The 27,976-nt window shown below is 46.9% G+C and overlaps 1 protein-coding gene across 1 annotated transcript; it reads left to right on the top strand.

Annotated features, from left to right (window-relative positions):
• LOC119456622 (zinc finger protein 3 homolog) lies at positions 1–27,976 on the top strand. Its single transcript, XM_037718447.2, has 8 exons — positions 1–440; positions 7,473–7,782; positions 10,809–11,017; positions 11,770–11,893; positions 12,753–12,922; positions 14,438–14,603; positions 17,608–17,694; positions 27,801–27,976. Exons 1-8 carry the CDS (start codon positions 201–203, stop codon positions 27,974–27,976), a joined length of 1,482 nt encoding a protein of 493 aa, XP_037574375.1. The 5' UTR covers positions 1–200.

Genomic DNA, 27,976 nt, shown 5'->3' with positions numbered 1-27,976 from the left:
CGTTTGTTCTGTTTTGTTCGGAAACCGACGGCGTACTCGAAGAATACGCTTTGCTGGTCGCTGAGAGGGCAAGCGATTCTCGACGTACAGCAATGACGGAAAGATGACAAGAGCCTTCAGCGCTGAGCCATGAGACATGGAAGACGTCCTTCAAGTGTCGTGCCGCGGATATTTAACCTGCCGTAGAGGACTCCGTCGCCATGGAAACGTGCGTGCTCATTCCGCCGGAGTTCAGCCTGGTTCTGAGTACCGCGGAGGACTCTTCGAAGCACGACAGCGACTTGGACGAGGACGACGCCACGTCCAAGACCCACCCGTACGACATGAAAGTGCGGCTGTGGGCCAACCAGGCCATTCCTGCCGGCAAGGTCTTCTCTCCCGCCGAAGGGTCGGTGCGCCTCGATCGACTGGAAGTGTACAGCCTTCTGGACGACAATGACGTACGTAAGCGCAGCTCCATTTTTTCAGATATGTGCAGCCTACGTACGCTTAACCCGAACACGCTTTAAAATTATGCTAAGCAGAAATATTAGATGAGTTTACACTGACAAAGTAGTCTGTCAAAACTCTACTTTCCTTAATTACGCGCTAACATGTTTATTACTAAAGAAGAAAATGAAGGCCGAACTTTCACACTTTGAATTTCGCGCCTATAAGCCTCAGCGCCGTACGTCAACGGTGCCGTCACAAATTTAAAACTTTCTTTTTCTTTCTTTTTTTTTTTTTTGAGGTTTGCACAGTCGTAGCGCACTAAAAGCTTTCGAACCTTGCGAACTTTATGCTTTAGCTGCTTTGGAATACAATGCAGTCCATGTTTACTGTAACAGCGGCGTTTACTACGGCGTTTACTGTTTACTACGGCCTCGATGATAGGTGGCGCGGTAACTTCAAAGCGGCATCGCCTCCTGCCTCCCCGTTGTTGCGTATTTCTTGGCTTATCTACTACCCGCCGTGGTAGCCTATAGCTGTTGAGCTCGATGACGCGGGTTCGATCTCGACCTCAGCGGCCCATTCCGATGGGGTTAAAATGCAAAAGTGTTCGTGTATTTGGATATGGGTGCACGTCAAAAAACCCCACGGTGTCAGAATTATCCCGTAGTCAACCACAACGGCGTGCCTCATAATCAGATCGTCGTTTTGGCACGTACAACTCCAGAATTTTTTTGTTAACTTATCAAACTTCATCTCGCAGTAGGCGGGTATTTTTCGGTAACGTAGAAGGGTAATATACTAGTACAGGTCAATCATAACCGCTTTAGTGCCCATTTAAACGCCTTTCCATTTTTCCTGTAGATGCATGGCAGTATATGTATTACCCTTAGGCGTGGCGCTGGTGATTTATGGTTTAAGTAGCTTAATGCATCTTCCTTCCAAGGCCTGCCACGTTCTGTGCTTGCAGCCTGCATTTGTTACAATTAGGTGACTATAGCGATGTGCCTTTAGTGTGTTTTGTTAAGTATGACGGCGGCTGTTCACTACATTATTATGCACTACATCGCATCTGACTGGTAGAACACTATCTGCATTTATTCGATGCTTGTGGATGTAGTATGAGCGCGTTTATTTCAAGTATGCAAATATTAGCCTGTGTCCGAGTTCCGCGAAAGGAAAAGAATGTTTATAGGCAGAGAAAATTGAAGACAAACTTGATCTTGACTTTCGCTGCCAAACAGCCTCGCCAGTGCGCCAATTGAAAAAAAAAATGGCCTATTGCAGATAGCAAAAATAATAACAATTGAGATGAATTACTCGATGAGGCGGCCATTACTGCTACGATAAATCAAAATTATTATTATATGATCATTTGAATTATTAACATGATTGCACTCACGAACCTTTAAATTTATTAGTTTATAGCACACATTTAAATTTACGAGTTGCAGCCGGTGAGTCCTCAAGGCGTATCCACTTGAAACGAAATCTCAGAACTACACCAGTTTCCGGGTAATAAATTTCGAAGAGTGAGACAAAATTAATTGGCGTTTTAGTTACTTTTGTTCTTCAATGCATAAAACAACGTTTTCTTTAAAAAAGTAAGGGAAACTTATTAAGTGCTTATTATTGTTGTTTTTAATGTGACGTAGTAATTTAACAATTAACCACTGTCATCCAGATGCCACATTCACGGGGTTTCATACTAGTTAAGTTAGCCAGTGGGAAATCTGGTGTTGCAGGCGTTCAGCCGCCATGGAAATCATGGGGGAATGCGTGGATTCTTCTACGACGTTGCTCGGATTCGTGGATTTAGCACGCTGCGGTTCGGGGAGGCTGCATGCTTTACCTCGATCACCATGCTGCTTTTTACGTTTCGCAACCAACAACTCATTTTATCGCGTAATTTCCCAAAGAATGTATAACCTTCAACATATCTCGAGCACGTAGATGCATATATACAGTGCACAAGTCGGCAGTAACACACGTGGACACACTATGTGGGCAACAATTTATAACATTCTAATTAATTCTTATTGTTTTATGTTTAAAAACAATTGAATGGCAGCAAACAGGGCGCGAGAGAGGTTTGTAGTTGCCTTATAATGAATCGGACAAATTAACTTCAAGAAGCTTAACTTGAGAAACCACAAGATCGTTTGAAACCAGCACAATTTATTTTAGTAATCTCACAATGAAGCGTTACGGTCCCATTATGTCAGGTTAGTGTGTGTATGTGCGTGTCTTCTTTCTTAGTTCGGGCAGATTTCTAAATAGTCACCCGGGACTGCCTAAGAAGGCGTTTACCTCCTTAGGTGAATTTCTGGAAGAGGAAAAAATTGTTTCCCCGAGAAATCGCGTTGTTCAGCTTCTCTAATTAAGAAAGATTCACTAAAATTAATGTTCGAATATTATTTCCATTTAAGCACAGGTAATTTCGAAATTTAAGCCTATAGCAGTAGCGTAGTCATGTTTGTTTAACAGTTATCATAACACTAGCACCGCTTTCGAAATATACATCCTCAAAATGTGCTCAGAGACACGCTGGCGTGTCAGTTGACAGTTTCCCAAAAAGCATGCCTGTAGCAGTTCGGAAAGTAATGCATATCTCTATATGGCATATCACGAAAGTGGCCGAGTCTTAGTATTTTTACTGAGTAGACGTGACTTAAACCCTGCTGGGCTTCAAACAAGTGGCATGACGTGCCATGAAGTCAGTGGGGTAATTTTAAAGAGGCATTGCCAGCTGCCTTTAACTTTTGCGTTCTATAAGGCCAGAATCTTAAGTTTCTGGGTGCAAATGGGCGACATCGTATCTTCTGTGCGATTGTCTCTGTTTCAATGCGCAAAGGAAAGTGATCAGCACCACGCTCGGCAAAGTTGACAACCGTCCCTTTACTTGGTCCCCGCCGACTTCGACCCGAATCGCCTTAAACGCGCTAGTGTGCTTCTTGAAGGCAAAGGGGTTAATCGAAAAACTGTGCGAACTGATCCATTTTTTTTGTTTTCTTTTTTTATCTTCTCTTGTTTTCTCATCTTTTCTGCCGTTACCCCATCCCCCAAACCCGGAGTAGCCAACCGGACATTTAATCTGCTTAACCTCTTTGCCTTCCACCTCTTGTTTTCTCTCTCTTCTCTCCTCGTGCAAAAAAAAAAAAAAAAAAAAAAAAAAAACTTGGCTGCTGGCAAACGTTTTCTTATTTGCAACGTACACAGGGGTACGGAACTTTACATATAACTTTGTATTTGCATTTCACTACTCCGCCATGTCATTGCTGTCCGTTAAATGTCGCGGAAAAGCTGGGTATGAAGGTTTCCAACATTTATAATGCTACCTATCTATAGACAGACAGACACATGATAGATATCTATCGCATATATTCTATCTATATATTCGCATTTCGCCCCCACCGAAATGTGGCCGCCGTGGCCGGGATTCGATCCCGCGACCTCGTGTTCAGCAGCCCAACACCATAGCCACTGAGCAACCACCAGGTAGAAAAGAAATGAAGTAACAAGAAGCACATCCTTCCACCTGATCTCCTAGCTGAATCTATCTATCTATCTATCTATCTATCTATCTATCTATCTATCTATCTATCTTCTATCTACTATCTATCTATCTATCTATCTATCTATCTATCTATCTATCTATCTATCTATCTATCTATCTATCTATCTATCTATCTATCTATCTATAGACAGACACACAGATAACTTTATTGCATTATAAGACTAAAGAAAATGCTACTTGTGCAGTTCTATTTCATTTTTAGAGAAAAAAAAAAGAACTCATTGACGTTACTCATGACAACGACGCGGGGGGACGAATGGTTTCGTTTTCTCCACTCTGCGCCGCCCGCGCTTTCGCGTTTCAGTAGTTTTCGTTATCGCGCAGTGGAGCGCTGAGTTTGCTTGCTCGCGAAACTCACCAACTGCAATTAGCACAGAAGTTACTGCATAGGCTCCATTTAAAAGGGAGTCCACGCAGTAACTCTAGGGATCAGCCGGAGCGACAAACGAGCGACCGAGATATAAGCGACAGTGCGCCCCTCTCCACCCACCTTCCCGCTCCACTCGGTTTCGCGAGTGCACGCGTACTTTCACTCTGCTCGTTCCCTCGCCTGCCCTCGCCCAAGTCCGACCAGCGTCGTACCACCGACCTACCACGAAAACGGCCGAACGGACCAAAGAAGGTTATCCGCTTTAAAAGCAATAATGTAGCGTTCGCCGATGCGCTCGTAAAGATAAATGGTAGAAGGACTCTTGGAGCAGGCAATTTCTTTTATCATGAAATAAGGAATTCGGGAAGTTAAAGGAAGACGCGACGGATAACTCGCAAGAACAGGACCAGCGCTGACTTGCAAGCCCATCCTGTTGTTGTTGGTGGTGGTGGTAGTGGTGCTGGTGGTAGTGACGACATTGTCTGTTATCGATTTTATAGCTGTAGAATATACAGGTTTCTAAAAAGGCGCAGTTTCTCCCGAAAGGCGAAGCATCGAGTGCGATAGCAAACTAGTGGACAGCTATACGAAGTAAGGATGGTAGTTTTATCGGCCGTATAAACTTGTAAACATAGGCATACTGACTAAATGAACAAGCATGGTGTCACGCGCGCACAAGCAATTATGAACGCATCTCACGCGATGACCGCGGAGACTCGCTATCAAAACGATGGAGTGAGTAAGGGCGGCAGCAGCCGCGCTTACTCACTCCAGCGTTTGACCTCACTCTCACTCGCGCTTACTCACTCCAGCGAATTGACCTTCGTGCTGCCTCTCGCTTCAATGCGAACTAAGCCGCGAAAACGCAGCGCATAGCACACTCTGTCCCCGCCGTAGAAGGCTTTCAAGATGCAGCGGCCATGCGGGCGCGCGCGGCGTAGAAAGCCCCCCTCCCCCGGGAGCCTTGCGGCCCAGGCGGGCGCGCGCGGCCGCTCGGGCCGTCCGGAGTAGAACGCCCCTTCCCTCCGGAGCGTTGCGCGCGACAGAAGAAGGCGCGCTTCCTTCCCGCTTCCCTCTCTTGCGTGCGCGAGATTGAGCCGCGATCGCCGGCTCACCCTCGCACGCTTTCACTCGCACATACAGCATGCGGCGCGCGGCGACTATGTTATCGCCCTCGGACTTTATGGACGCGAAAACGATCGCCAGACGGCGCTACGGCGCCTCTTGACAGCGCCCCCAATGTGGAAATGTCAAGCAGCGCGGTCGCGCCGTGGCGCAGTCTCCGCTTTGTTTACATTGTTCCGCCCGCGCTTTCCCTCGCTGCTCGTGCTCACGGCGCTCCGTTTTCGACGGCGGCGATCGACTGCTTTCGGAACAGCGATGCAAAGATTGCAATGCGGTTTCAAGAAGGTTGCCGACGCCGACAGCTTTTTTTCGTGGCGGCAACCTCAAGAAAGGGGAGCGCCTGCTTCCACACATGTATGGCGTTGAACAAATTGTGGACGGTGATGTGACAGTGAAAGACAAGTGCGTGTCGCAGGTGTCCAACAAGATTGTATACGACACCGAGTTCAGTAATTTAGGCACTTTTATCTCTCTATGGTGCAGTCACGAAGCGGTCATGCATGCTTGCACAGATGTGCAGAGACGGTGACGATTGCCGTTGGTTTCGTTGGTAGCTGGGCGCACACGCATGGCTGCTCTCATTTTGGCTCCCAGGGAGTGTCATATCAGCACTGTGAGCACGGAAAGAACACATGCACTAGGCATCAATAAGCATGGCACTATACGAACGAGAATTACCTTGGGACCAGCAGTACGAGCGCAAGCATTAGCGATACATGCCTAATCAAAGCGAATCTATAGTTCCTGGTCCGGCGAATGCCCCCGCCGCAGCTAAAATAAGCTCGCACCGATGGCCGTCTACTACACGAAACGAAAATTCTTGGCAGGAAGAGTGTCCAAGGTGGCAATTACCTTGCATATTGTGAACCTAGAAAGCATTACCAAGCAACATACAAAACGCGCACATCTCGAGCGGCTGCTTTCCGATCTGTCGCTTTTACCGACGCACGTAACGACCGTGGCTTGCAGTAAGTACGGATTGCCACCACACAAAAGACAAGTAGCGCGCGGCCCCTTTTGTTACCTGCACAACTAGTAATTTAAGTTGGAGCGTTTGGAAAAGGGAAACAATTCTCTTGGGCTCGTCCTTGCTGATCGCGAGTGAACGCATAGTACCATCAATTCAATTCGGGGGTTTTACATGCCAAAACCACGAAATCATTATGAGGCACGCTGTAATAGGGGGTCTCAGGAATAATTTTGACCACAGGGGGCTCTTTACGTGCACAAAAATCAAAGTACACGGTAACAAGGGTGTTCTTGCATTTCTCCCTCATCGAAATGCGGCCGCTGTGGCCGGGAATCGAGCTTGCGTCATCGAGCTTAGCGGCGCAACACTTATGCATTTACCGCTAAGCCATAGCCTCCTATAGGAGGCTATGGCCATGCTAACACAGCGGATGTCACTGTACGATTCAACTACGCGACACGACTAAACAAACGGCCGTGCGGTAAATAGAGGCACATTCCTATTTCGTTTTTATCGGGCGGTCGTGATATTGCACGCGAATGCGAAAGATTGTGACTTACTTGACTCGGCGCACTGCAGTTATCTATGCTTGTCGTCTCTCCTTCTCGTAGCACTTCCCTGGAAATCTGTACAGCTTCACGGGCGGCTTTCGACTTTTCGTGTTTTCGAGGCTGTTATGGCAATAAACAACACAGCAGTGTTGCGTGCCACCTTTCCTGGTTGATGAGGTCGCACTCGTCATCGAGAAAACAACGCGCACGAGCGCTTGCGCCGTGCAGAACACGGGCGCACGCTGGCATAGCGACGACCTTCAACACTTCCATCCATCCGCTAGGGGAGCATTCGGCGCTAGTGCCGCGCGGGCAACCTTTAGGTTGCCTCGTCTATACGGAACCTCACGGCGACGGCAGAAATGTGCCTGGAGTGTCCATATAACCTGCCATCGCAATAAAAACAAAACAAAGGCGCGCTCTAAGCTGTGTGCGTGTACACGTTCTCAGGTTCGCCACTCGCTGGGCTGCTACGACGAGATCCGCGAGGTGGAGGAGCGCCAGGTGCGCCACTGCAACTGGGTGCGCTTCGTGCGGCTCGCCAAGCGCCTGTCGCCGCGAGTCAACCTGGTGGCCAGCCGCGCGTCCCCGCAGCAGAGGCAGGCTCCCGTGCTCTACCGCGTCCTGAGGCCCGTGCAGCCGAACACCGAGCTGGTGGCCTTCTTCAACGACAGCGCCGAAGAGGTGCTCGGCATCACCACCTCGACGCCCAAGACGGCCGTTGGACTGGAACGCCGGCTCTTTCAGAGAACCCTGCAAGGTTAGCTAGGGTTGCACTGTGCTTTTAATGCTTTAGCATTAGTAGTGTCAAAGTGTGAAAAAGTGTGGGAAGGCGGTCACGTGCTAGACGTAGAGAACGGATGGGAGAGCTTAGAAGAGAGTGTATATCGATAGATAGATAGATAGATAGATAGATAGATAGATAGATAGATAGATAGATAGATAGATAGATAGATAGATAGATAGATAGATAGATAGATAGATAGATAGATAGATAGATAGATAGATAGATAGATAGATAGATAGATAGATAGATAGATAGATAGATAGATAGATAGATAGATAGATAGATAGATAGATAGATAGTGCAACTGACTGTGGTCTGCTCGCAAACTCCGTCAGTTGCACTTCGCTCTTCGAAGAGGCCGGACGCGGGTCGAGTGAGCTGCTGAACAACACTTTGCGATGTGTTGAACGCGGTTTAAGTCGTGGATCCCGGACCTCAAAGAGGTGCAACGTAATGAATTTCTCTCTCATTTAGTGCTAATTCACCACTATTTTTTTTTCTATTTATTAATTCATTGAAAGTGCTATCAGTCTCTACCAAAACACCGAGGTGAACGGGATACAAAACAGTCAGCTTTGTCCGAAGACGAAGCATTGAAAGCAATGGCAAAGTTTAACCCTGCGCTGAAGGCGTTTCACAACGCTGGCGCAATGAGAAGCGTGCCTCGATGGTGGACGAGAAGAGGCTTAAGGAAAACCATCACGGCTGGTCGGCGTCGAAGTAAAATATTACATAAATTGAGCTTCATGTTCACTATGGTGGGCTGTGCACAAAGCTTCTCAGCAGCAGCGCTTAAAGCCCGTTTCGCATGGTGCGATTTTGTCTGCGAATTCGCACGTGCGAATTCGCAGCTGCGGAAAATAGGCCGCCGGACCCTTCGTGCGTGCGTTTTTTTTTTAATGTTCGGCGTGCTGAACTTCTCTGCCAAAAACGCAGATGCGGTGGCAGCCACTGTTGCGGTGGAAACAGACGACCAATAGTAAGCGGCTCGCTCATACGTCATCGCCAGTCAGAATGCTTAACGAGTATGCGAAAAACGCAGCTGCCGTAGATCCATGTGAAACGGGATTGCGAATTTCGCATCTGCGGAAATCGCAGCTGCGAAAAACGCCCTCTGAAACGGGCTTAATGTGTGTGCGCACACACGCTCGTGGCACCAGCGAAAGCCAGAGAACGCTGCTCCTGGACAATGCAAATACATTCGGTGCTGTTCGTGTCGGAACGAGTAGAAACGCAAATAACACTTCGAATAATTCTTATGCTAACAGAATGCGTATAAAATTCTAGCTCTTATAGTATTACTGAAGGGCCCTGTTATTACTAACGCAAAAAGCAAGAGACGTGAATACGAGCACCTCTCGGCTAACTGCTCCAACGTTCGGCACAGCCGATTCCAATTAACTGCTGTTCGGGGAGAAAAAACATTGCAGCATTCTTTACAGAATCTAAAGTCACCTGTCTTCTGTGCTTAAACCGTGTTATTGCAAGACGTAGTTGCATTTGCATAACGTTCACTAGCGTGGGGTCACTCATGGCACTGTAAAAAGGGTTTAGATTATGTTTTCTGTTGGAGTTAGTAACAACCATAAGTTGGCTTTTATATTCTACCTGTCGCTTTTCATGATCCTTCAGATATAATTTATTCACTAGTGCAGTACACCGCGCCCTTTGGGCACAAACATAGGTACCTGATTATTTTTTAAATCTGTAACAGTAAAAGTAAGCGTGCGACGGAAACATTACAGTTGTCAGGCAACGCTGAAATATTCAAAAATTATCATGTCAAACACACAATATTGATGAAAAAAAAGAAAAAGAAAACACTGAAACAAACCAAATGAAGAACGAGGACAAGACCATTCGCAATAAAATTCAGTTTTGAGGGGGCAAAAAATACGCAATATACACATGGAGTGGCACTAAAGCACAAGAATTTCCAAGCAGGAAAATGATGGGAGTGTATTAGTTTACCGGCGGTACTTAAGTCTTCGCGCAGAAAATGAACGCCTTTCGAAATGAACACAATTTCTCGCGTAAGAGTGACATCCCCCGACGGGTTCTGATCGGGAGTGAAAGGGGAACGTGAAAGTTAAGCGAGCGATGGCAAAGCTGGGCTCTATAGAATTACATGGGTGTATCTGTTCGCGTGGAAGACGTTGTGATACTTTGAACGTATCATTTGGACTAACTTGTGGGGTGCATAGGGTAATGTACATATCCATGTAGTGCCCAGCGTATCGCATATACGAAGAGTTCGATAAATCACATTTTGAGTGAAAGACGAGAAACTTTAACGCATATAGTATAGCGTTTTTGATGCGCTATACAGTGGAGCGAGTTGTCCCTTGCGAATAGTTCAGCAAGCCAATTATTCATTAATTAATCACTGTATTGAATGATCTTTAATTCGAATCATCCCTAATGAAACGTTCGGCACATCATTCCGATAATTTGGCATGTTTCGGTATAATTCTTATGGAATTATTGGAATGCATACGGAAAATTTCAATAGGTATGTTATTTTTTGTACAACTGCACTCTCCATGGCCAGAAATATAAATATAAACAAGTTGTTCTAGTCTTCCTTCATGCATTCTGAATTGCGATTGGGCATTACTGTATTCAGTAAGAGGGAGTATGATGGGAGTAATGCCCATCACTGCGTGGTTGCAGTGATGGGCATTCCTGCATTCCTGTATTAACTACATGCGCGACTCTGTAGCTAGGCGTCGCCATGTATTCGGAGTAAATGATTTACAGCGAGTGCAATGAACACAGGGCAAGGAGATTAAAGTAATCTAATATTACTGAACCCAGCATAAAAACAAGCAAAAGAAAAAAAAAAGGGAAAGAAAATATAAACAGTGAACCACGTGGTAAGTCGCGTAATTGTTTTTATCGCGTTTAATTTTTTTTTCGCCGCCTCATAGTGGCGCCCGTGATAGCTTCCCCGTAACATATGGCCCCTGTAGCTTGATTCACTTCGATGTTGCACGCAGACTTCCCACTGGACCTGTCCCAGAACCTGCTGTCGCCGTCAGCGTCGACTTCGGCGTCATCAGCGTCCCCCAGCTCGTGTCGCGCGTCGTCGTCGACGTCGTCGTCGTCTTCAGGACTTCTCCGGACGCCCGTCTCCATCACCTCGACGTCGGCCTGCTCTTCTTCTTCGTCGCCGTCCACCTCGGAGGCCAACAACGAGAACATTCAGGTACGCGGGGACAGCTACACCGGTTCGAAGACCTTGAGCCGGGATAAACGGAAGTTTCTGTTGGCTGGGGTATAGTCGCGATGACCACTTACTCTATGTAAGTGGTCATCGCATCTATGTGAGGATGGGGGAGGAGACACCAGGGAGGAGACGCTGGTGGTATAGTTAAAATAAAGATGGGTAGCCGCGTGTAACCGTGCACTGCCAGATAATTAACACCCTGGTTCACCTTTAAGGGTGTACATTATTTTACAGTGTGTATCAGGCTCGTGCGCCTCTTCTTTCTTGAGCCGCATGGTATTTGCTACAGAAGCAGTGCTTGTGTTATATGACGTAGTCCGTTCACTCTACAATATTGCAATAAACTAATAAAATTATATGTCACATAAATTATATACAACTGAAGTTGACACGTCACAGTCGGCACGACAGAAAGCGATCAAGATCCTTTCGAGGTATACGTTCAAGTGACCAATGCAAACGACTCTAGACATTCCTTTGCCTCCTTTCGTTCATGTGATTTATTTCTGCGGTTTACATTCCGTTTTTTTTTTCTATGTGCCCATCCGCAATGTAGGATAGCAAACCAGATTGTTGTAGGGTAGCGAGCCGAACCCCCCAGCAACATTCATGTAGTTTCTCTCTCTCTCTCTCTCTCGGTGCTCAAATAAGGTGACTCGATGTATGTCTCTCCTCCGGTTACGCTCCCAGCCCTCCCCCATCGCACTTACATCTCCTTCTCTCCTACGCAGCCGAACCAGGCGAGGAAAAGCAGGGAGAAGAAGCGGCGGCAGAAGTGCATGCTCAGCTGCGAGTTCTGCACCAAGACCTTCGACCGGCCTTCCCTGCTCAGGCGACACATGCGCACGCATACGGGTAATTGGTCGCGTATTTAATTACCACGATTACTTAATTGTAATAATTGAGAAATGTACTACAGTTAATAGTGCGCTAACTTAAGCCGGTTGGTAGGTACACTTAAGTGAAGGAGCAGCGCTTTTGAACGAGACATAGAGCAGACGACAGACACGAGCGCTGTCTTCTCTTGTCTTTTTCAAGAGCGCTGCTTCTTGGCCTTATGGATACAGTTGACAACGTGCGGTCATACGATTCTAAGAATTACGGTCAGTTTCCTGCTCCTAACCTCTCCTGCTACGAGACGCCTGCAGTTCAAAAGGATGCTGGCCGTGGGCGTCGCTGGCTAACACTCCCTGAGCTTAAATCCTGTATAGATATAATCAAATACCTAAGGAAGTGAACTAGAGGATAGCGCAGCGATAGCTTAACTGTCAGTGCACCGTACCTGTAATGTCGAAGATGTGGGTTCCTCTGCTACATGCGGCAAATTATCCTTTGGTGCGCTCTCATCCCCCCCCCCTCCCTTTAATTCAATAGTTCTAAATTTCCATTATTCACAATTAATTTCCCCTATGCGTTCTCTGCATTATCTATCTGTTTCTTCGTTTGGTTGTGATTAATCAAGCCCCTCGGCATCTCCTTTTTCTTCTCGTACAAGAAGTACGATATATTGTGCAAATAATAAACTTGAAACACGGCTTGTTGTCTCGACTAGCACAAAACTGAGAACTGCAAGTAGCGCATGTCATTCATTCATTGATTTGCTGATACATCAAAAAGTGGTGACGACATTCTGTTTCTCGTGGCTTGGCTTGGCCACCCGAGCGATTCTTTGTCAGTAACTGTTATGGTATACTATATACGTGTCCGTTCGCAGGCGAGAAGCCGCACGCGTGCGACGTGTGCGGCAAGGCGTTCAGCACGTCCAGCTCCCTCAACACGCACCGCCGCATCCACTCGGGCGAGAAGCCTCACCAGTGCCCCGTGTGCGGAAAGCGGTTCACGGCCTCGTCGAACCTGTACTACCACCGCATGACGCACTCCAAGGCGAGCGGTGCTCTTGTTGTACATCCTATACACTTTGTGCTTCTCCCCTTCGGCATGATGGTGGCGGGGAGTTTTTTTTTTTTTTTCAGTTTTACACAACTTTAGGCACATTAAGTGGTGATGCGCTACAACCGCATGTAATGCAGGTGTATAGAACAGGGCACGTACGTATTCTCGGACGTTGGCTTTCGGCGATATCACTTTCAGTGCGAGCGCTTATTGGCTGGTTGAGCAAGACCGGATGACTTGATTGATTGGTTGAGCACTACGTCACGCGAAGGCCGAAAGTGATCGTCCAAGAATACGGCCCCAGATTGCAAAAACAAACGACTTCCTGTCCAGTTTCCGTAAGCTTTATTTGTGTGCCACATGATGATTACATCAGTGTGTGTGTGTCCAATAAAGATCGCCTGTTGCAGACAGCATAATTGTTCTCCTTGAGCTGTATTATTCGAAGAGGCGGACATTACCAGCATGAGAAATCAAAACACTTATTCAACTAGTTAACACAAGTTCACTAATTAACTTACAGCCCATATTGCAATTTACGAAGTGTAGCCGGTGAGTTGTATAGACGCATCCACTTGAAATGAATTTCTAGAATGACACCAATTTCGTGATATAATTTACCCAAATGTCGAACAAAATACGTTGGCGGTCTGCAAAAAAGAATTGAGTGGACAAACAGTGCATTTTTTTACGGAAAGTTTGATGGCGCGTATCTCCAAACTCTTGTCATTCTTATGCAAGGCATATGCAAGGCATATTCCAAGTGGATATGCCTTGCAAACTCACCTGCTACAGTTCGTAAATTACCATATGTGCCGTAAAGTAATTAATTAGAAGATAATTAGTGAATTTTAGTTAGATATATGAATATGCATTTCAATTTCTCGTGCAAGTAATGCCCGCGTCTCTGAATAACGGATTAGAACTATATTATCGGCAACAGGCGATATTAAAAAATTCCGTAGAACTTAGAAATGATCACCCCGTATTTTATTTTTTACTCTATATATGTTACTCTATATTATATCTTATCTCTAGGTGCGGACACCTTGATCGTGCCTAAAAGAAAGCATGTTAATTATTGCTACAGGGAGGCTGACACTGTTAAACACATTTTTCCTCATTATTAACTTTTGATCTGTATTTTTAATTCTCTAGCGGCTTCATCAAAAAGTGGGATGATCTGTATTCAAATATTTTTTGATTATTTATGATTGAGATATTATCTAAATATGGGTAATACAGACCACTGAGTTAGCGGGAAGGAAGGCGTTCTATTTCCATTGCGAACCTTGCTCGATCCCCTCTACATACATTGAAGGCAAAAACAATTAAGACTGACGGCGCCAGCAAAAGACACAGCACAGGGAAAACGTCAGGAAGTTCGTGCCTTTTTCCCGCGACGCTAATCTGTTACCGTGAGTTACCAACAACTATATTCCAAACCGACACTTTGGTCAGGAAGCAAGAGATACTGACCAGTGCCATCGTGTTTCGCCTACGCAGGAGAAGCCGCACAAGTGTCCCGTGTGTGCCAAGTCGTTCCCGACTCCGGGCGACCTGAAGACGCACGCGTACGTACACAGCGGGTCGTGGCCCTTCCGGTGCCACCTCTGCGACCGCGGGTTCAGCAAGCACACGAACCTCAGGAACCACCTGTTCCTGCACACCGGTAAGTGTGTACCGCATGTCCAGCACCCGCACTTCAGACGCGCTCTCTCTTTTAATACAGAATCGCAACACTGTATTTCCCTCATGTCGTCAGCAGTTCCTCTTGCGTCAAGTTCTTACACAATGAACAGTAAATAATTAAACTTAAGTTAAACTGCATTGGTAAGTTACGGTTCCTGAAATAACAGAATTGTCAGTCTTGCAGGGAGCTGAAAGCCTTGTAAAGCCGTTCACCCTTGATTGGTGAGTGTTGCCTACAGGCAACGTATCAGGAAAACAAACTTTTTTCTTGCTCAGTTTCGGCTACTGAGCGCCGAGTTTCCTGGCCATGTGTCTTCGGCCAACACTGAATGACGGGCAGTAAGCGTCATTTGTTGGCTCTTAGCAGGAAACACAGGACCAGGAATAAGAAGTTTGGCACGCGACTCGCTCTGTTTGGAAGCACGGTCAAATAGGAGACAGACCGATGCAAGATTTCTCTCTGCGGTAGTGTGGCACATATGACGTAAAGAAAAGGAAATGTGCACCTATGGTTCACATATGACGAGATCTGTGTGCACAATTTCCAAAGGAAACCATAGGTGGCTAACGGGGACCCGCGGAAGCCGCTTGCCGCGTCCAAGTCGGGGCAGGAATACCGTGATGTTCCGCCCTTTCTCGGGTCCTCTGGATCGCGTGTAGTTGTGTATGGAGCGATGGGCTCCGGAGTGCCACTTCCTAGTCGGCTTCGCTGGATAGAGGGCAGTTAGGTAACGCGGGGCATTGCCAGATCATGCGTGCTAAGGAACAATAAATCTTGCTACCGTACGGACAGCTTGAATAGATGTCTGTGAGATACGGCTGAGGAAGCCCCGCGAGGAGAATGAGCCCGTCTGGAGCAAAAAAAAAAAAAATAAATAAATAAATAATAATGTCGCAACATATTTTTTGTTGTTGATTATGCTTATTCTTAATGTCTGTTGCCCATTTATATAGAAAATAAACATTTATTACGCGTGCCGTCATAAAAGGGTTAAAACAAGGAAAAAGTAAAGAAACATGTAAGAGTGAAATACTGACTTCACCATTCCCGCTCTATAGCGCCTCGTGGCATCATGACACTCGGACAGCGTCTACAAGGAACTACATCGATGAACAAGCATTTCAGTGCATTACTAAGTAATATAGGGATCTCTAGGCACATTTTCCCGTAAAAAAGAGAAGCAGAAATGTGCGCGAAATGCTGTGTAATCCGCGACGTCATATTGTCGTACCGACACTGGTTATGCGTTATATTTAAAAACGGAAACTTTGCCCCTGAATTTCTTCTCCAGCAATCGACCTTTTCGCGTCACTGCCGAGTCAAAAAAAATTTTTTTAGAAAGAAGTGCTTCAGCAGACTACACTAATTCTGTCTTGCTGCTTAGTGTTCCTTAAAGCGGCCGTTCACCATCTTCTCTCTTTTCTCTCCTTATATATATGCAAGTAGCTGCTTGCGCTTTAGCGTCTCTTTCGAAAGACTGTGATCTTCTCATGCGCGTCGTCGCATGTACGCTGACATATTCTTTTCACCATCAGCATTTTCTTTCTCTTTCCCTGAACTGTGGTGGCCACCATACCTGTGCGCTTTCCTCCAGTGCAAGGCGGCCAACCGGACGGCTACTCAGGTTAAACTCTCTTCCTTTCAACGCCTCCGTGTCTCCAGTTTCAAAACCTGCGTGATGCAAAACGCTCGCGCACCGCGCTTTTAGTGCACGATGTTAAAGGGACGGTAACTAAAGATTAAATCGTTTCAGATGTATTAGTAAATTACGCTTTTTCAATGCCAAAAAAAGAAAAGCCTACCCTTACCGTGACAAGAAGCTTTGCAAGCCAGAAAAGACGCAAAAATAAAATGCGGGCGGCGAAGCCGCCTTGAAGTCCCCGCACCAGATCGCCGTGACGTCATGGATTTTGACGGCACGTGATAGGGCATATTTAAATTTTCATCGGTAAAGATGATGGACTACATATTGTGTTCGAAAAGATCAAGACTGAACTAAGCAAGTTTCAAGAACCGATATTGAACAACAATGACCGAAATGCGAAAAAAAATTGTTTGAACTAAGTGGCGTCATATTGACGTACGGGTGCTGTGGTCTGGGCGCGAAATTAAAAAAAAAGATAAATAAATCAAATAAAAAAACTAACCTTTATTTTATTTCCTAATAATAAACCACTTACTGCGAAATTAAATCAATTCCAGTTTTTAAAGAGTAGTCTATCATGCCATCTAAACTGATTTATTATTTCTCTTTAGTATCCTTTTAAAGAAACCAAGGTGGTGATCGAAATTACTTCACAGACCTCCGCTGTGGTGTTTCTCACCTCTATTTTGATTTGGGACACTAAACTCACTCACTCACTCACTCACTCACTCACTCACTCACTCACTCACTCACTCACTCACTCACTCACTCACTCACTCACTCACTCACTCACTCAATCAATCAATCAATCAATCAATCAATCAATCAATCAGTCAGTCAATCAATCAATCAGTCAATCAATCAATCAAGCAATAAATCAATCAAGCAATAAATCAATGAAATCAGCTATACCACCTATATAGCTTTAAATTTTGTGCACCCAATTGTTTCAATGCATATCATTTTAGAAGAACTTCTTGCTGGGCGAGTTGGTGCATAGCTGTATCGGGAAGCGTTGCGCGTACAAACTGACAAACACAGGAAAAAGACGTGAACGGATAGAGCGCAAACTTTCAACTGGTTTTTTATTTGTGTAGAAGCCACAATATATAGACTGCTTTGACACGTGCCCCAAAAAGGAAGGGGGGGGGGGGATGGGAGAAGGAGGGGGGAGGGTTGCAAATCAAGCCCACCTCTCTATCCGTTCACGTCTTTTTCCTGTGTTTGTCCGTTTGTACGCGCAACGCTTCCCGATACAGCATAGCATTTTCTTGTCTGTATCGATTCCATCGCCTCTAAAGAAAAGCCGTTCTCCTCATTCTGTCTTCGCTTTCCCAGGAGATCGACCGCACACCTGCGACGTCTGCCACAAGACATTTGCCCTGGCCTGCAACCTGCGTGCGCACATGAAGACGCATCAAGAAGGTACGCATCACACAGCCCGGCCTAAAACACAACGTCACTGGCCACATTGTCTTTTCGGCTTCTGGTGCTACGCGATAGTGAAAAGGCACTGTTTGATCGCTTTCTCTCAGCTGTTTCGTATCTTATTAGTGGCACGATCGAGCAACGAGTGACACTCTTTGTTTCTTAAGAAGTGACTTCCGTTCGACCACTGACTTCCGGTTCGTGCTAAATTAAAAAAAATGTTTTTTTTAATTGAAAATATATCATAAAAGACAAAAACTGTACGAAATCGATGGTTCTACTTAATGTTGATGATATATATGACATCAGAGCATAAGTTTAGTTACAAATTGAGTTAGTTAAGTGACAGTAATAATTAGAAACAATTAAGGAAAGTCTAATTGCCACACACATCAGATACCCACCGCATCAGTAATGGTTTGGCTCCAAGGTTTGGCTCCAGTTCCGTTCGCCCGCTCCTCCGAGTTCGGTTTCCCGCCCCTTCCGTTCGCCATGGAAGTAGACGACGAGGACGCCGGGCCTAGTGTAGTGTAGTGTAGTGTAGTGTAGTGTACTACACTTTAATAACACAAAGTTAACACAATGAAAACGCAAAGTTATCCCAAACAATACACCAGGGTACACCAACGCCGTGGTGCGAGTGCCACTAACAAACACCTAAGTCGAGGATTAGGGTCGCCTCCAGCTTTCTTATGAAGCAGCGGTGACGATCGAACCTCAAGCCATAACCACGAAGGGTCAGATTGCCGATACATATAGGCCGTGTACGCCGCACAGCGTTGAGAGCCGTAGAGTTTGCTAGAATATTTACTAGAGCGAACTCTACCGCTTGTGCCTACGGGAGCTACAAGCACGGTGGTTGAGACCAAGTGCGAATTGCAGTGCACTGGAATATTTCTAAAAAAAAAACTGTGGTTCCAATCCACGCTGTGAAGGTGGTTGGACAGCGAAGCTGTAAACGACACCCACAACGATTACCCATTGTGACGTCACTTGAATTAACACAGGTGGCTCTACAAAGACTGAAACCAGAGACAAGTGAAATGTACATACTTAACCACGCCTTTTATTACTTCACAACGACATTATATTCACGCTGTTCTTCTGGCGTCTTTACTTTCTGTGGTCTACCCATGGTAGCCTGGAATGAACTGAATGAGTTGCTAGACCGTGGTGACGTCACTACGTGATTTCTATGCAGTTGGGTACTTTTCGTATCCACTCGGAGTAGCTTACGCAACCGTAATCTTTACCAGGAAACACACGCGGGCGAAGGAACGCTGTAAACGACACCCACAACGATTACCCATTGTGACGTCATGACGCCACTTGAATTCACACACGTTGCTCTACAAAGAGTGGAACCAGAGACGCTTTTTTCACGAGGGCTTTGAATGACGTCAACCCCTTTCGCGTCGGAGAGTGCTCCGGTTGTTCACACTCGCCTTATCATCCATCATGTGGTTTCAATGCTTGTTTTGTGGTTTTTCTTTTGAAAGCGAGTGCTGGAGCTGTATGCAGGGGCGGATCCAGGTTTTTTCTGAGGGGGGGGGGGGGGGTCAGCTTCTGTCAATGATGATGATGATAATGATAATGATGATGATGATAGTAGCCTTTCTCATTTACCGAAATACACTGTTTCTGCTCACGATAAACCCGCGTTTTATACGACTAGACCAACACCTGTAGCCCGCCGTGGTGGCTCAGTCAGCTCAGGTGTTGCGCTGCTGAGCACGAGATCGCGGGATTGAATCCCGGCCGCGGCGGCGGCATTTCGATGGAGGCGAAATGCAAAAACGCCCGTGTGCTTGCGTTGTAGTGCACGTTTAAGAACACCAGGTTGGCAGAATTAATCCGGAGCCTTCCACTACGGCGTGCCTCATAATCAGAACTGGTTTTGTCACGTAAAACCCCAGAAAGAGGAAGAAGCCCTATAGCGAAGCCAGGTATCGGTTTCTCCGAGCTTATAGGAAAAGGACGTTACCCAATACAGCCATGTGCTTGGCGGCTGTGCCTGATAATACAGGGTGTTCAAAACTAAGATTTATGGTTTTCTTAAAATTAGGCACTGGGAGGCACGCAAAGACCACCTGTGCTAATAACTTATGTGGCCAGGTGGGCACAAAGTGAGAGGATAATTATCGCTGTGAGCAGCCGAATTCACTTAAGTTGAACAATTATTTTTTGTCGACTGCAGTAAGTGGGTATGTTTGTATTGAAAACTTAGAGACAGTAGTGTTTCTACACAGTATCGGTCGGAAGAATTATTCTAGCGTGTTCGTGCTCCGAGATATCCGACTCAAAATTTCTATTGTCGTACTGCGAAGAGTTATGGAATCGACGCGGGAGTGGTTTATGCTTTGCTTGCTGTGGAAGGGAGGCATTTTGAACGTTTTTAGGGTATTGACATCCTGATGGGTGAAGTGTTGTCATGAGATTCGTACATGACAACATCAAACTTGAAACGGCAGTATATATGAAATATTCGTTAGCATAGCTAAAAAGGTTTCTGTTGTTGATGGTGTAGTTGTTGCTTTTGATTTCAATAAAACTTACAATACTTGGAAATCAGCAGTCACTTTATTTGCGTAGCCCAGGAAATGACCATGCCCGGTCGTCTAGTCACCATTACGCACGTGCATTGCCCTCCGGCTTCTCCGCTCGCGTCATTATCTCGGCATGGCAGCTGCCGCCATCTTTACAGGCTGCGCGGTCGCGTGTTACGACAGCGGTTACGGGTTCTTCGATTTCTTTTATTTCTCCAGCCGTCAGGGGAAGGGGGACAGTTATTATCTTTGCCAATGCCTCCGCCGCGTTGTCAGACTAAACGCCGCACCCAACAGCCGCGTCACATCATGGAGGAGCTTTGCGCCAATCCTCACTCTCTTGCATGCGTAATAATGCGAACGACAATTAAAATTTGGAGTTGGATATCTTGGAGAATAGACATGCTAGAAGAATTCTATCAAGTGAAACTGTGTAGAAACACGGCTGCCTCTAACTTTTCAATACAAACATACACACTTATTGCAGTCGATAAATAGTTAATTATTGAATTTTAGGTAATATTCGGCTGCTGGCAGCAATAATTATTATCTCACTTTGTGTCCCCCTGGCCACATAACTTATTTGCCCAGGTGGTCTTTACGTGCCTCCCAGTGCCTAATTTTAAGAACACCATAAAGCTTAATTCTGAACAGCCGGTATATCTAGCCTGTATTGTTTCTTAAAATAAAACTTGGGATGATCTGTCGCAGGTTTGTTATAAATGCGTAAGCACGGGTCCATCTTTGGAGTTCTGTTGGGACATCTTGATTTCCTTAAGAAGATTCTTTGTGTTCGGCTGAGACACCTTCGTTTGCTTTGGAGCTCCAACGCGGCAACCACTACGCTGGTTGTTTACGATATGCGAATCACCGCGTATGAAGAAGACTCACGACGCCACCTACAAGAACGATGTGGCCTATACTCGCGGACAACTTTCTGCGTGGCAATGAAGGGAAAGCTACGGAGGCAAAGCGCGCACAAGCGAGAGCGCTTCTGAAAAGAGTCCCTCGTTTTAAACGACGTTGGTTTAGGCTGGGGAAGAGAAAACATAAACAGCTTATTAGCAACAGTTAAATAAGACAGAGCACATTACTGAGCGTAAAAGTTTACTTATTTTGTGGCTTTTCCCTTCCGCGTCTGGGAAAACGCGAAACCATCGCACGTGAAAGCTGCGTCGATTCAGCGTCCGTTCCGAGCAACCAAAAGCACTGTCAAACGCTGCCGGACTACTTGGCGCGGTAACACATGTGCAGCATCCACGCGCCCGTAGCTTTCCCTTCATTGCCACAGAAAGTTGTCCGCGAGTATAGTAGCCGAGAGCGCGAGCCGGCGTCTACATGTTTTGCTTCCCACGCGGCGTCATCCTTTTACACAAGGCGCGCATCTGCTCCCGTTTCTCTAACCACGCGTGGTTAGCGGCCAACGCCCGCGCGCTGGCGTTGGCCGCTGACGTCACGCTCCCCCACTTCGCAGCCGCTGCTCGAGGCTTCGCCCCGCTCCGCGAGAACGGCCACTCAGATAAACGGATCCGACGGCTTTGAGCCTCCTATGCTTAATGTACGACAATAAAACTGCGAAGTTACAATGAAAAACTTGTAGCGTACGAACGGTACTGTGCTCGTACTGGATATTGTCAACGTGTAACTGTGATCACAATGAGTGCTACAGTTAAAGAAAAGTTGCCTATGCGTAGTTCTTAGTTTAGCTGTTAGTTGTTATTATTTATATACGAACACTTCAGCGAGAGATCTCTTTCATTAAGCAGGTTGGTCGCGGAACTGATGACAGCCAATGAGGCAACCGATGACACCCCAATCGGGAACTGAGTTGATCAGTTGCGAAGGCGCTCGCGCGGACATCTGCGTGCTTGGCAAAAGGCACGTCCCCTCGTTCATTCGACGCCACCGATGGAAAGAGTAAGGCACGGCCGGCGCCAGGAGGTCCAAGGTGTTCATGAGAAAAAATAACTACGGCAACTTCGCGATACCACACCCCTACGGAATAAAACTAAGCTTGTGAGCGAGCTAGCTTTACTTCTACATGGCTCATACCACTGGTACTCGCGAAAAATAATTTTGAAGAATGCTGGTGGCGATACTTTTTTGGGGGGGGACAGGGCCATTCCCCTGTCAGCGAGGGGGCGATGCAGAAATCTGAGGGGGGGGGGGGGGGGTCAGGACATCCGGACATCCCCCCTGGATCCGCGCCTGGCTGTATGCAGTATGCCTGATTTTAAAGGAGATATGCTGTTTGTACTCAATTTTTAGCCTGGTGTTTTTTGCTTACGCCGACACGAAAATTTTCTTGGCTGTAGAGGTCTACAGCTTCGCTGTAATATACTCTAGTGCGAATGATCGTGAGTGCATCGATTTGCCAAACCTTTGTCGTTCTGGCATCGAACGGCTTTGTTGATTTGAAAAATATTCATTCACGACAAACTGTCTCGCTATAACTTAAAGAATAACAACGATTCACACTGATTGTGCATGTGTGCATGAAACTTATTGCCTTCGTGCGTTTAGAAAACTATGATGTCATTAAACTTTCGACGGGTAAAGCGTAACAATTGGCGCCGCGAAAACGTCGGAAGCCACAACCACGACGACTAAACAAATCCTCGCATACCCATGGTTCACTCAACGATCGTAGCACCCGAGTTTATACTCTGGGAATTGTTGTAGGAAACTGTCAATAGCTCGTACATACCACGGGGACTCCGAGACGAAACTAGGCATTAAGCTGGTAATGATCTCAAAGGCCCAACAATTAGCCGAACTCGAAGAATAATGAGCTTTGATAACATCAAAATAGGTGTTTTTGTTTGGTGCATACACGCCGCACTGTCGATGTGCTGCGTTTAAGGTGACAGTTCTGGCTGCGCTGCGCCAAGCTGGATGACGTCAGGCATTCAGCCTTCACAAGGCGACCTCCTCCGACGCTATTCCCTCCCTGTTTTCAATCGGGAAATCATGGGAAATGCGTCCGTCGCGCGCGCGTTGAATCTGGGGAACAGCACATCGTACGCGGCTTCGTTCGTGGTTAATGGTTTGAGTGCTGCTGGCCGCCACGCAGAGTTGACTGCCTTTTCTACAGCCCGTGGCGCTCGCTTGCTGCTCGCTGCCATTTGATGGCATTCAGTTCTCGGGCCTCGATACCTGTAAATGTTGTCGCCGTTGCAACGGCAGCACTGCACAGCCTTCACACGCACATGCGCTCAAACAATGGCGTGGCCGCACATATGAAGCCTCCTTCTTCATAGCAGTACTGTGCTCAGTCCCAGAAGTCGTTCGCGGCACTGTGGAAGCTACAAGATTCCTTAGGGCCAAATGCCCCTCGAGATGTGTTCCTCCGCGCCGCGTCGTCGGCCCCGCGGCTGCTGAATTCGCGGCTTACGACATGCGCGTGCAAAGGCCTTATAGAACATCACGCATCACTGTGTAAGGTATCATGTGCCAACTAAAAAATAAAACCCTCTATTCCCGCCATTAAGCAGATATTTACGCCCGGAACTGTATTCCCTGCGCAAGGATATTGCCTGTGTACGCCTCGTTCATTCGGCAGTGCTGCAAACGACTTGTGAGATGGAGTGTACCTCGACGAGCCCTACGCTGCCGCGCGGGGTTTCTAGAAGCGACCGCCTGCCATCACGTACTTGGGTTCGTTTCCCACGTTTCCTCTTTTAGAACGTAGCTCTTAGGCGCGCGTTCCTGCGGCGAGCGTTGGTGTCGGCGTAAACGAGCGCAGTGAAAGACGCGAGGAGGAAAGCGGAGGAGGAGGGTATGGCGAAAGCGTGAGAAAAAAGTTGCAGGTGGCTTAGCTCGGCTATGCCAGGATATACGTAGCGTTAGCAAAGGTTCAGCTGATTATTCTTAGCTTTCCTGGTTGTCTAGATTGTCAAGGATTAGCTTGATTGTCATGCTTACTGCTGCTCCAATGACACACACGCGGTATACGTATTATGTGGCACATGTATATTTATTTTTGCTCAGCGTCACGTTGCTTCTCTATTGCCACAAAGACGGCTCGGTGATCAGTGAAGTAACACGCTGCCGTCTCTATGGCCCCAACACAGTATTTGGCTCTATGGCCCCAACACAGTATTCCTCCTACGCTCAACCGCTAATTGCCAGGTAACTACTTCGGGATCCGATGAGTCAAGCTTCTCCGTTCTTCTGCGCTGTTGAGCAGCATTTGCGCTCTCCTTCTCCATGGCTATACCACACTGGCAAACGCCAGTCAGAAGCGCAGCGGCTCCAGCGCAGTGTCAGACGGCGACTGCACAGCGAGCGCGCGCCGGCGCCAGTGCGTCTACCACGGCTACGACGTCACTCCTCTGGAATGCGCAGACCGGCGGCGGTGAGTCGCGCGCGGCGGCGGCGGAGTGCGCGAGAGGTGCCGGCTCCGGTGCGCAAGCCGTGTGACATCACTGATCCTTGCGCATGCGCAGCACGGCTCTTGATGTGCCGCGCGAAACGGGCTTGGCTAGGCCAGTGTAGCTAACGCTACAAAACGCATAGTGCGGCGACGATGGCTACGAGAAGGCGCCGGAGTCGTAGTTTGGAATGTCTGCCTGCGGCGGCTGCTGTGAATCGCGCCCACGCGTCACCCACGCGCCTCCTCTCGCCATTTCCAGATCACCGAGGCAGTCGCGCCGCACTTCGCTCCGTTCGCAACGTGCCGCACGAGACAGATTGTCCGTGCCAGCCAATATATTGCGGAATGAGAACACATATAGAGCTGCGCTCGAATTTCGCACTAGGGAGTATCGTAATCGTCAGTGATTTTTTTTTCACAGCAAAAACAATTTTTTTCGAGGTCTCCCGTAGACATTTGTTCCTAGGGAATTACATCCTCGCCCGACATGGCGGCAATGGCGGCACACGGCCTGCCCGCTACTGGCCGAACGATAGTAGCCGGGAAGTGAACGGTGTTGTTCACTACCGTTACCCTACATCTCACCACGGCCGCAGATATCGGGTGTTATCTCGGCGGCCTTCTTTACCGCACAGACACCTCGTCATTGCCACCTTCGTGTATTATAGCGTGCTTCAGGCAGCGCGCTATGCAGTTCGCGCCTTGAAACAATTGAAACACATAGACGTACACAAACGGACGAGAGTGTCAAATTGCTTACTTTCATTATACTAAATGGTGAAAAATAAACGACGAGATAGACACACATCAGTCATCGCACGGAAGAGGTGCCGCTCATACTATAGAGTTGTGCCACTGTTATGTGGGCGAAATTAGTTTGGTAACCGGCTCAAGCAAAACGTTGTGCGCTACGCATATGTGCGCCTGTCAGCCCACCGCAACCATGTGGCTGTTGACCATTTCCTTTTTTATTTTTATTTTTTTTTAAATCGATAGCCTCAAATGCCTCATCAGACGGTATACCCTTGAAAACGCGGCGTGCGGTACAGAAAGTCACGTGAGCTCGCTGCGCGCTCGTGCCACTGCTCGCGCGTTCGTCTTCTTCCACAGCTGGCTGCGATGCCGCTCATCATGCCAAAAAGATAAAGTTAATTAAGATAGAGTTGATTCAGGCACTCGAACCAACGACCTTCGGTGGGAGTCTAACCCTCGAGCGTTTATGGGAGTCGAACCCACGACCTTTGGTGTTAAGGCGAAGTTAATTATAAGGCGCAGTTAATTAATATATAGTTAATTGAGGCGCTCGAACCCACGGCCTTCGGTGGGAGCTCGAAAACAAGTAATAAGAAGTAACAACGCATTCGAATGAGAATGTCAAGTAACTTAATGAATGTCTCTTGAGCGCGCAGGCTTTCGCCTTCACCCTCTTCGGTGTATCCTAAAGTGACTCAACTTTTTTAAGCGCAGCATAATTGGCTGCCAGAAACATAAATCGCGAGATATTAAAGAAGCATAAGCAATGATGGACGAATGTTCCATGTGAACGGAACCTTCGCAAAAATAAATATGGGGCCGAATTCACAAAGCTTTCTGTGTTCTATTTGCCGTCATTGTTAGCAGCTTTTGCTAATCATATGTTCAGCATCAGGATTGGCTGAAATTTTCTCTTACGAAGAATATTAGCTTAAGAGCTTTTTGGTGAATACGGGCCATGCTTCCCAAGCATATAGCAGAAAGACAGACAGCGAGCGTCAGTCAAGTGGCTTTGGGATCATGTGCTCATAGTAACTCGAAATTGCAATGAACTTCCCTTGCTGCATGGTGCATGCAGCAAGTGAAGTTCATTGCTGAACGCATGCGCATTTATGTGCCTCACTCAGCCCAGTTGCCACGTAGAGAAACCCCTGCACAGTATGAATTAACAATTCCCCCAAGAAGCAGCATTACTGTGCTATACCCGTATTCACATTCGGGCCTACGATGCGCCGTGGTGGATCAGTGGCTGTGTGAGATTGCCCTACTGTGCACGAGGTTGCAGAAGTGATTTGCGTCATTCATGACACCGTTGTCCTGGGATGACAACGCTAAAGGCAGAAACTCTCTGATTGACATCGGCACTGCTATCGTTACTTTACTGCGGGTAGATACATGGATGATGGCGCAATTAGAAAAATGAAACAATATCATACAATCTTTAGCGACACACGAAGCAGATATATATATATAATATATATATATATATATATATATATATATATATATATATATATATATATATATTAACATTCAAGAAGGGCAACAAGGACCTATAATTAGCGCTGACATTTCTCCTGCTTCGCTGTTCCACGACTTGAACGATAACATTTACCAAGTAACCTTTGGAAACTCGGCCTCGTGTAATAATCTTGCTTTCACAGAAAGTTCAACTCATTAGAGAGCATCATTTTTTTTGTTCGTCTGCGCTGTTGGCGACGTCAGCGCCACCGCGTCCTAACACAGCGGCTGTCATGCAGATTGATAGAAGTCACTTTTTGAAGCTTAAGTTAACCTTTACGTAGACATTAAAAGGGGCGCGCGGGACCCTCACGACTCTGAATAGAGACTTCCTCGTGTCACCTTCATCCATTAATTATGGCTGTGCTGTCTATTCATGACTGACTAATATCTTTTTCTGAAAACACGGCGCAAGCTTTGTAGAAAACGGCACAAACTTTGCTATCTGTATCCTGTTTGTGACATAGACAGAGCGCCGCTCGGGTCGCTTACGAAGCATTTAAACAACATATCGGAATATACAGGGTGTTCATTTTTAGCGTTACGGAATTTTAGAAATCGCCCTGTGGCAGGTAGCATAATTCTCCTCGTTGAGCTGGGTTATTCGATGAGGCGGACAGTAGATAGCACGAGAAATCGTAACACATATTCATCTAATTAACATAAATTCACTAATTAACTTCTTAGTTAATTACTTTACGACACATATTGCAATTTACGAATTGTGGCCGGTGAGATTGTCAGGCGTATCCACTTGGAATGAATTTGCAGGGTGACACCAGTTTGGAGCTACTATACAGCCATTTGAAGTCAATTTGGGTATTTTCCTTTTCACATCGCTCGAAGGTGTTACCATGTACAGGTGAGGTGAAGCATGGTGTTCCTCATCGGTGTCCGTTGGCGCGCAGGCTGCCCCCACGTGCAGTGTCAGCGCTGCCGCGCTGAGTTCCCGGTGTCCAGCCGCCTGGTGGTGAACGGACTGTGCCAGCAGTGCACGCACCAGCCCACGCTGCTGCCGCCGCCACCGCCGCTGACGGTGGCGCACCAGCAGGACTTCTCGATCCGCAGGCTCGTCAGCCCCTAG

Source organism: Dermacentor silvarum, chromosome 6 (genome assembly GCF_013339745.2).
Source record: "Dermacentor silvarum isolate Dsil-2018 chromosome 6, BIME_Dsil_1.4, whole genome shotgun sequence".
In the NCBI taxonomy this organism is placed as follows: Eukaryota; Metazoa; Arthropoda; class Arachnida; order Ixodida; family Ixodidae; genus Dermacentor; species Dermacentor silvarum.
Note: the sequence above shows the minus strand (reverse complement) of the source record. Positions and strands in the feature narration are given on the sequence as shown.

Excerpts from the sequence above, each read along its gene's own strand:
- LOC119456622 (XM_037718447.2), top strand. The coding sequence starts at position 201 with ATGGAAACGTGCGTGCTCATTCCGCCGGAGTTCAGCCTGGTTCTGAGT. Across the intron at positions 441-7,472 it reads GCCTTCTGGACGACAATGAC|GTTCGCCACTCGCTGGGCTG; the intron begins GTACGTAAGCGC and ends ACACGTTCTCAG. Across the intron at positions 12,923-14,437 it reads ACCGCATGACGCACTCCAAG|GAGAAGCCGCACAAGTGTCC; the intron begins GCGAGCGGTGCT and ends TCGCCTACGCAG.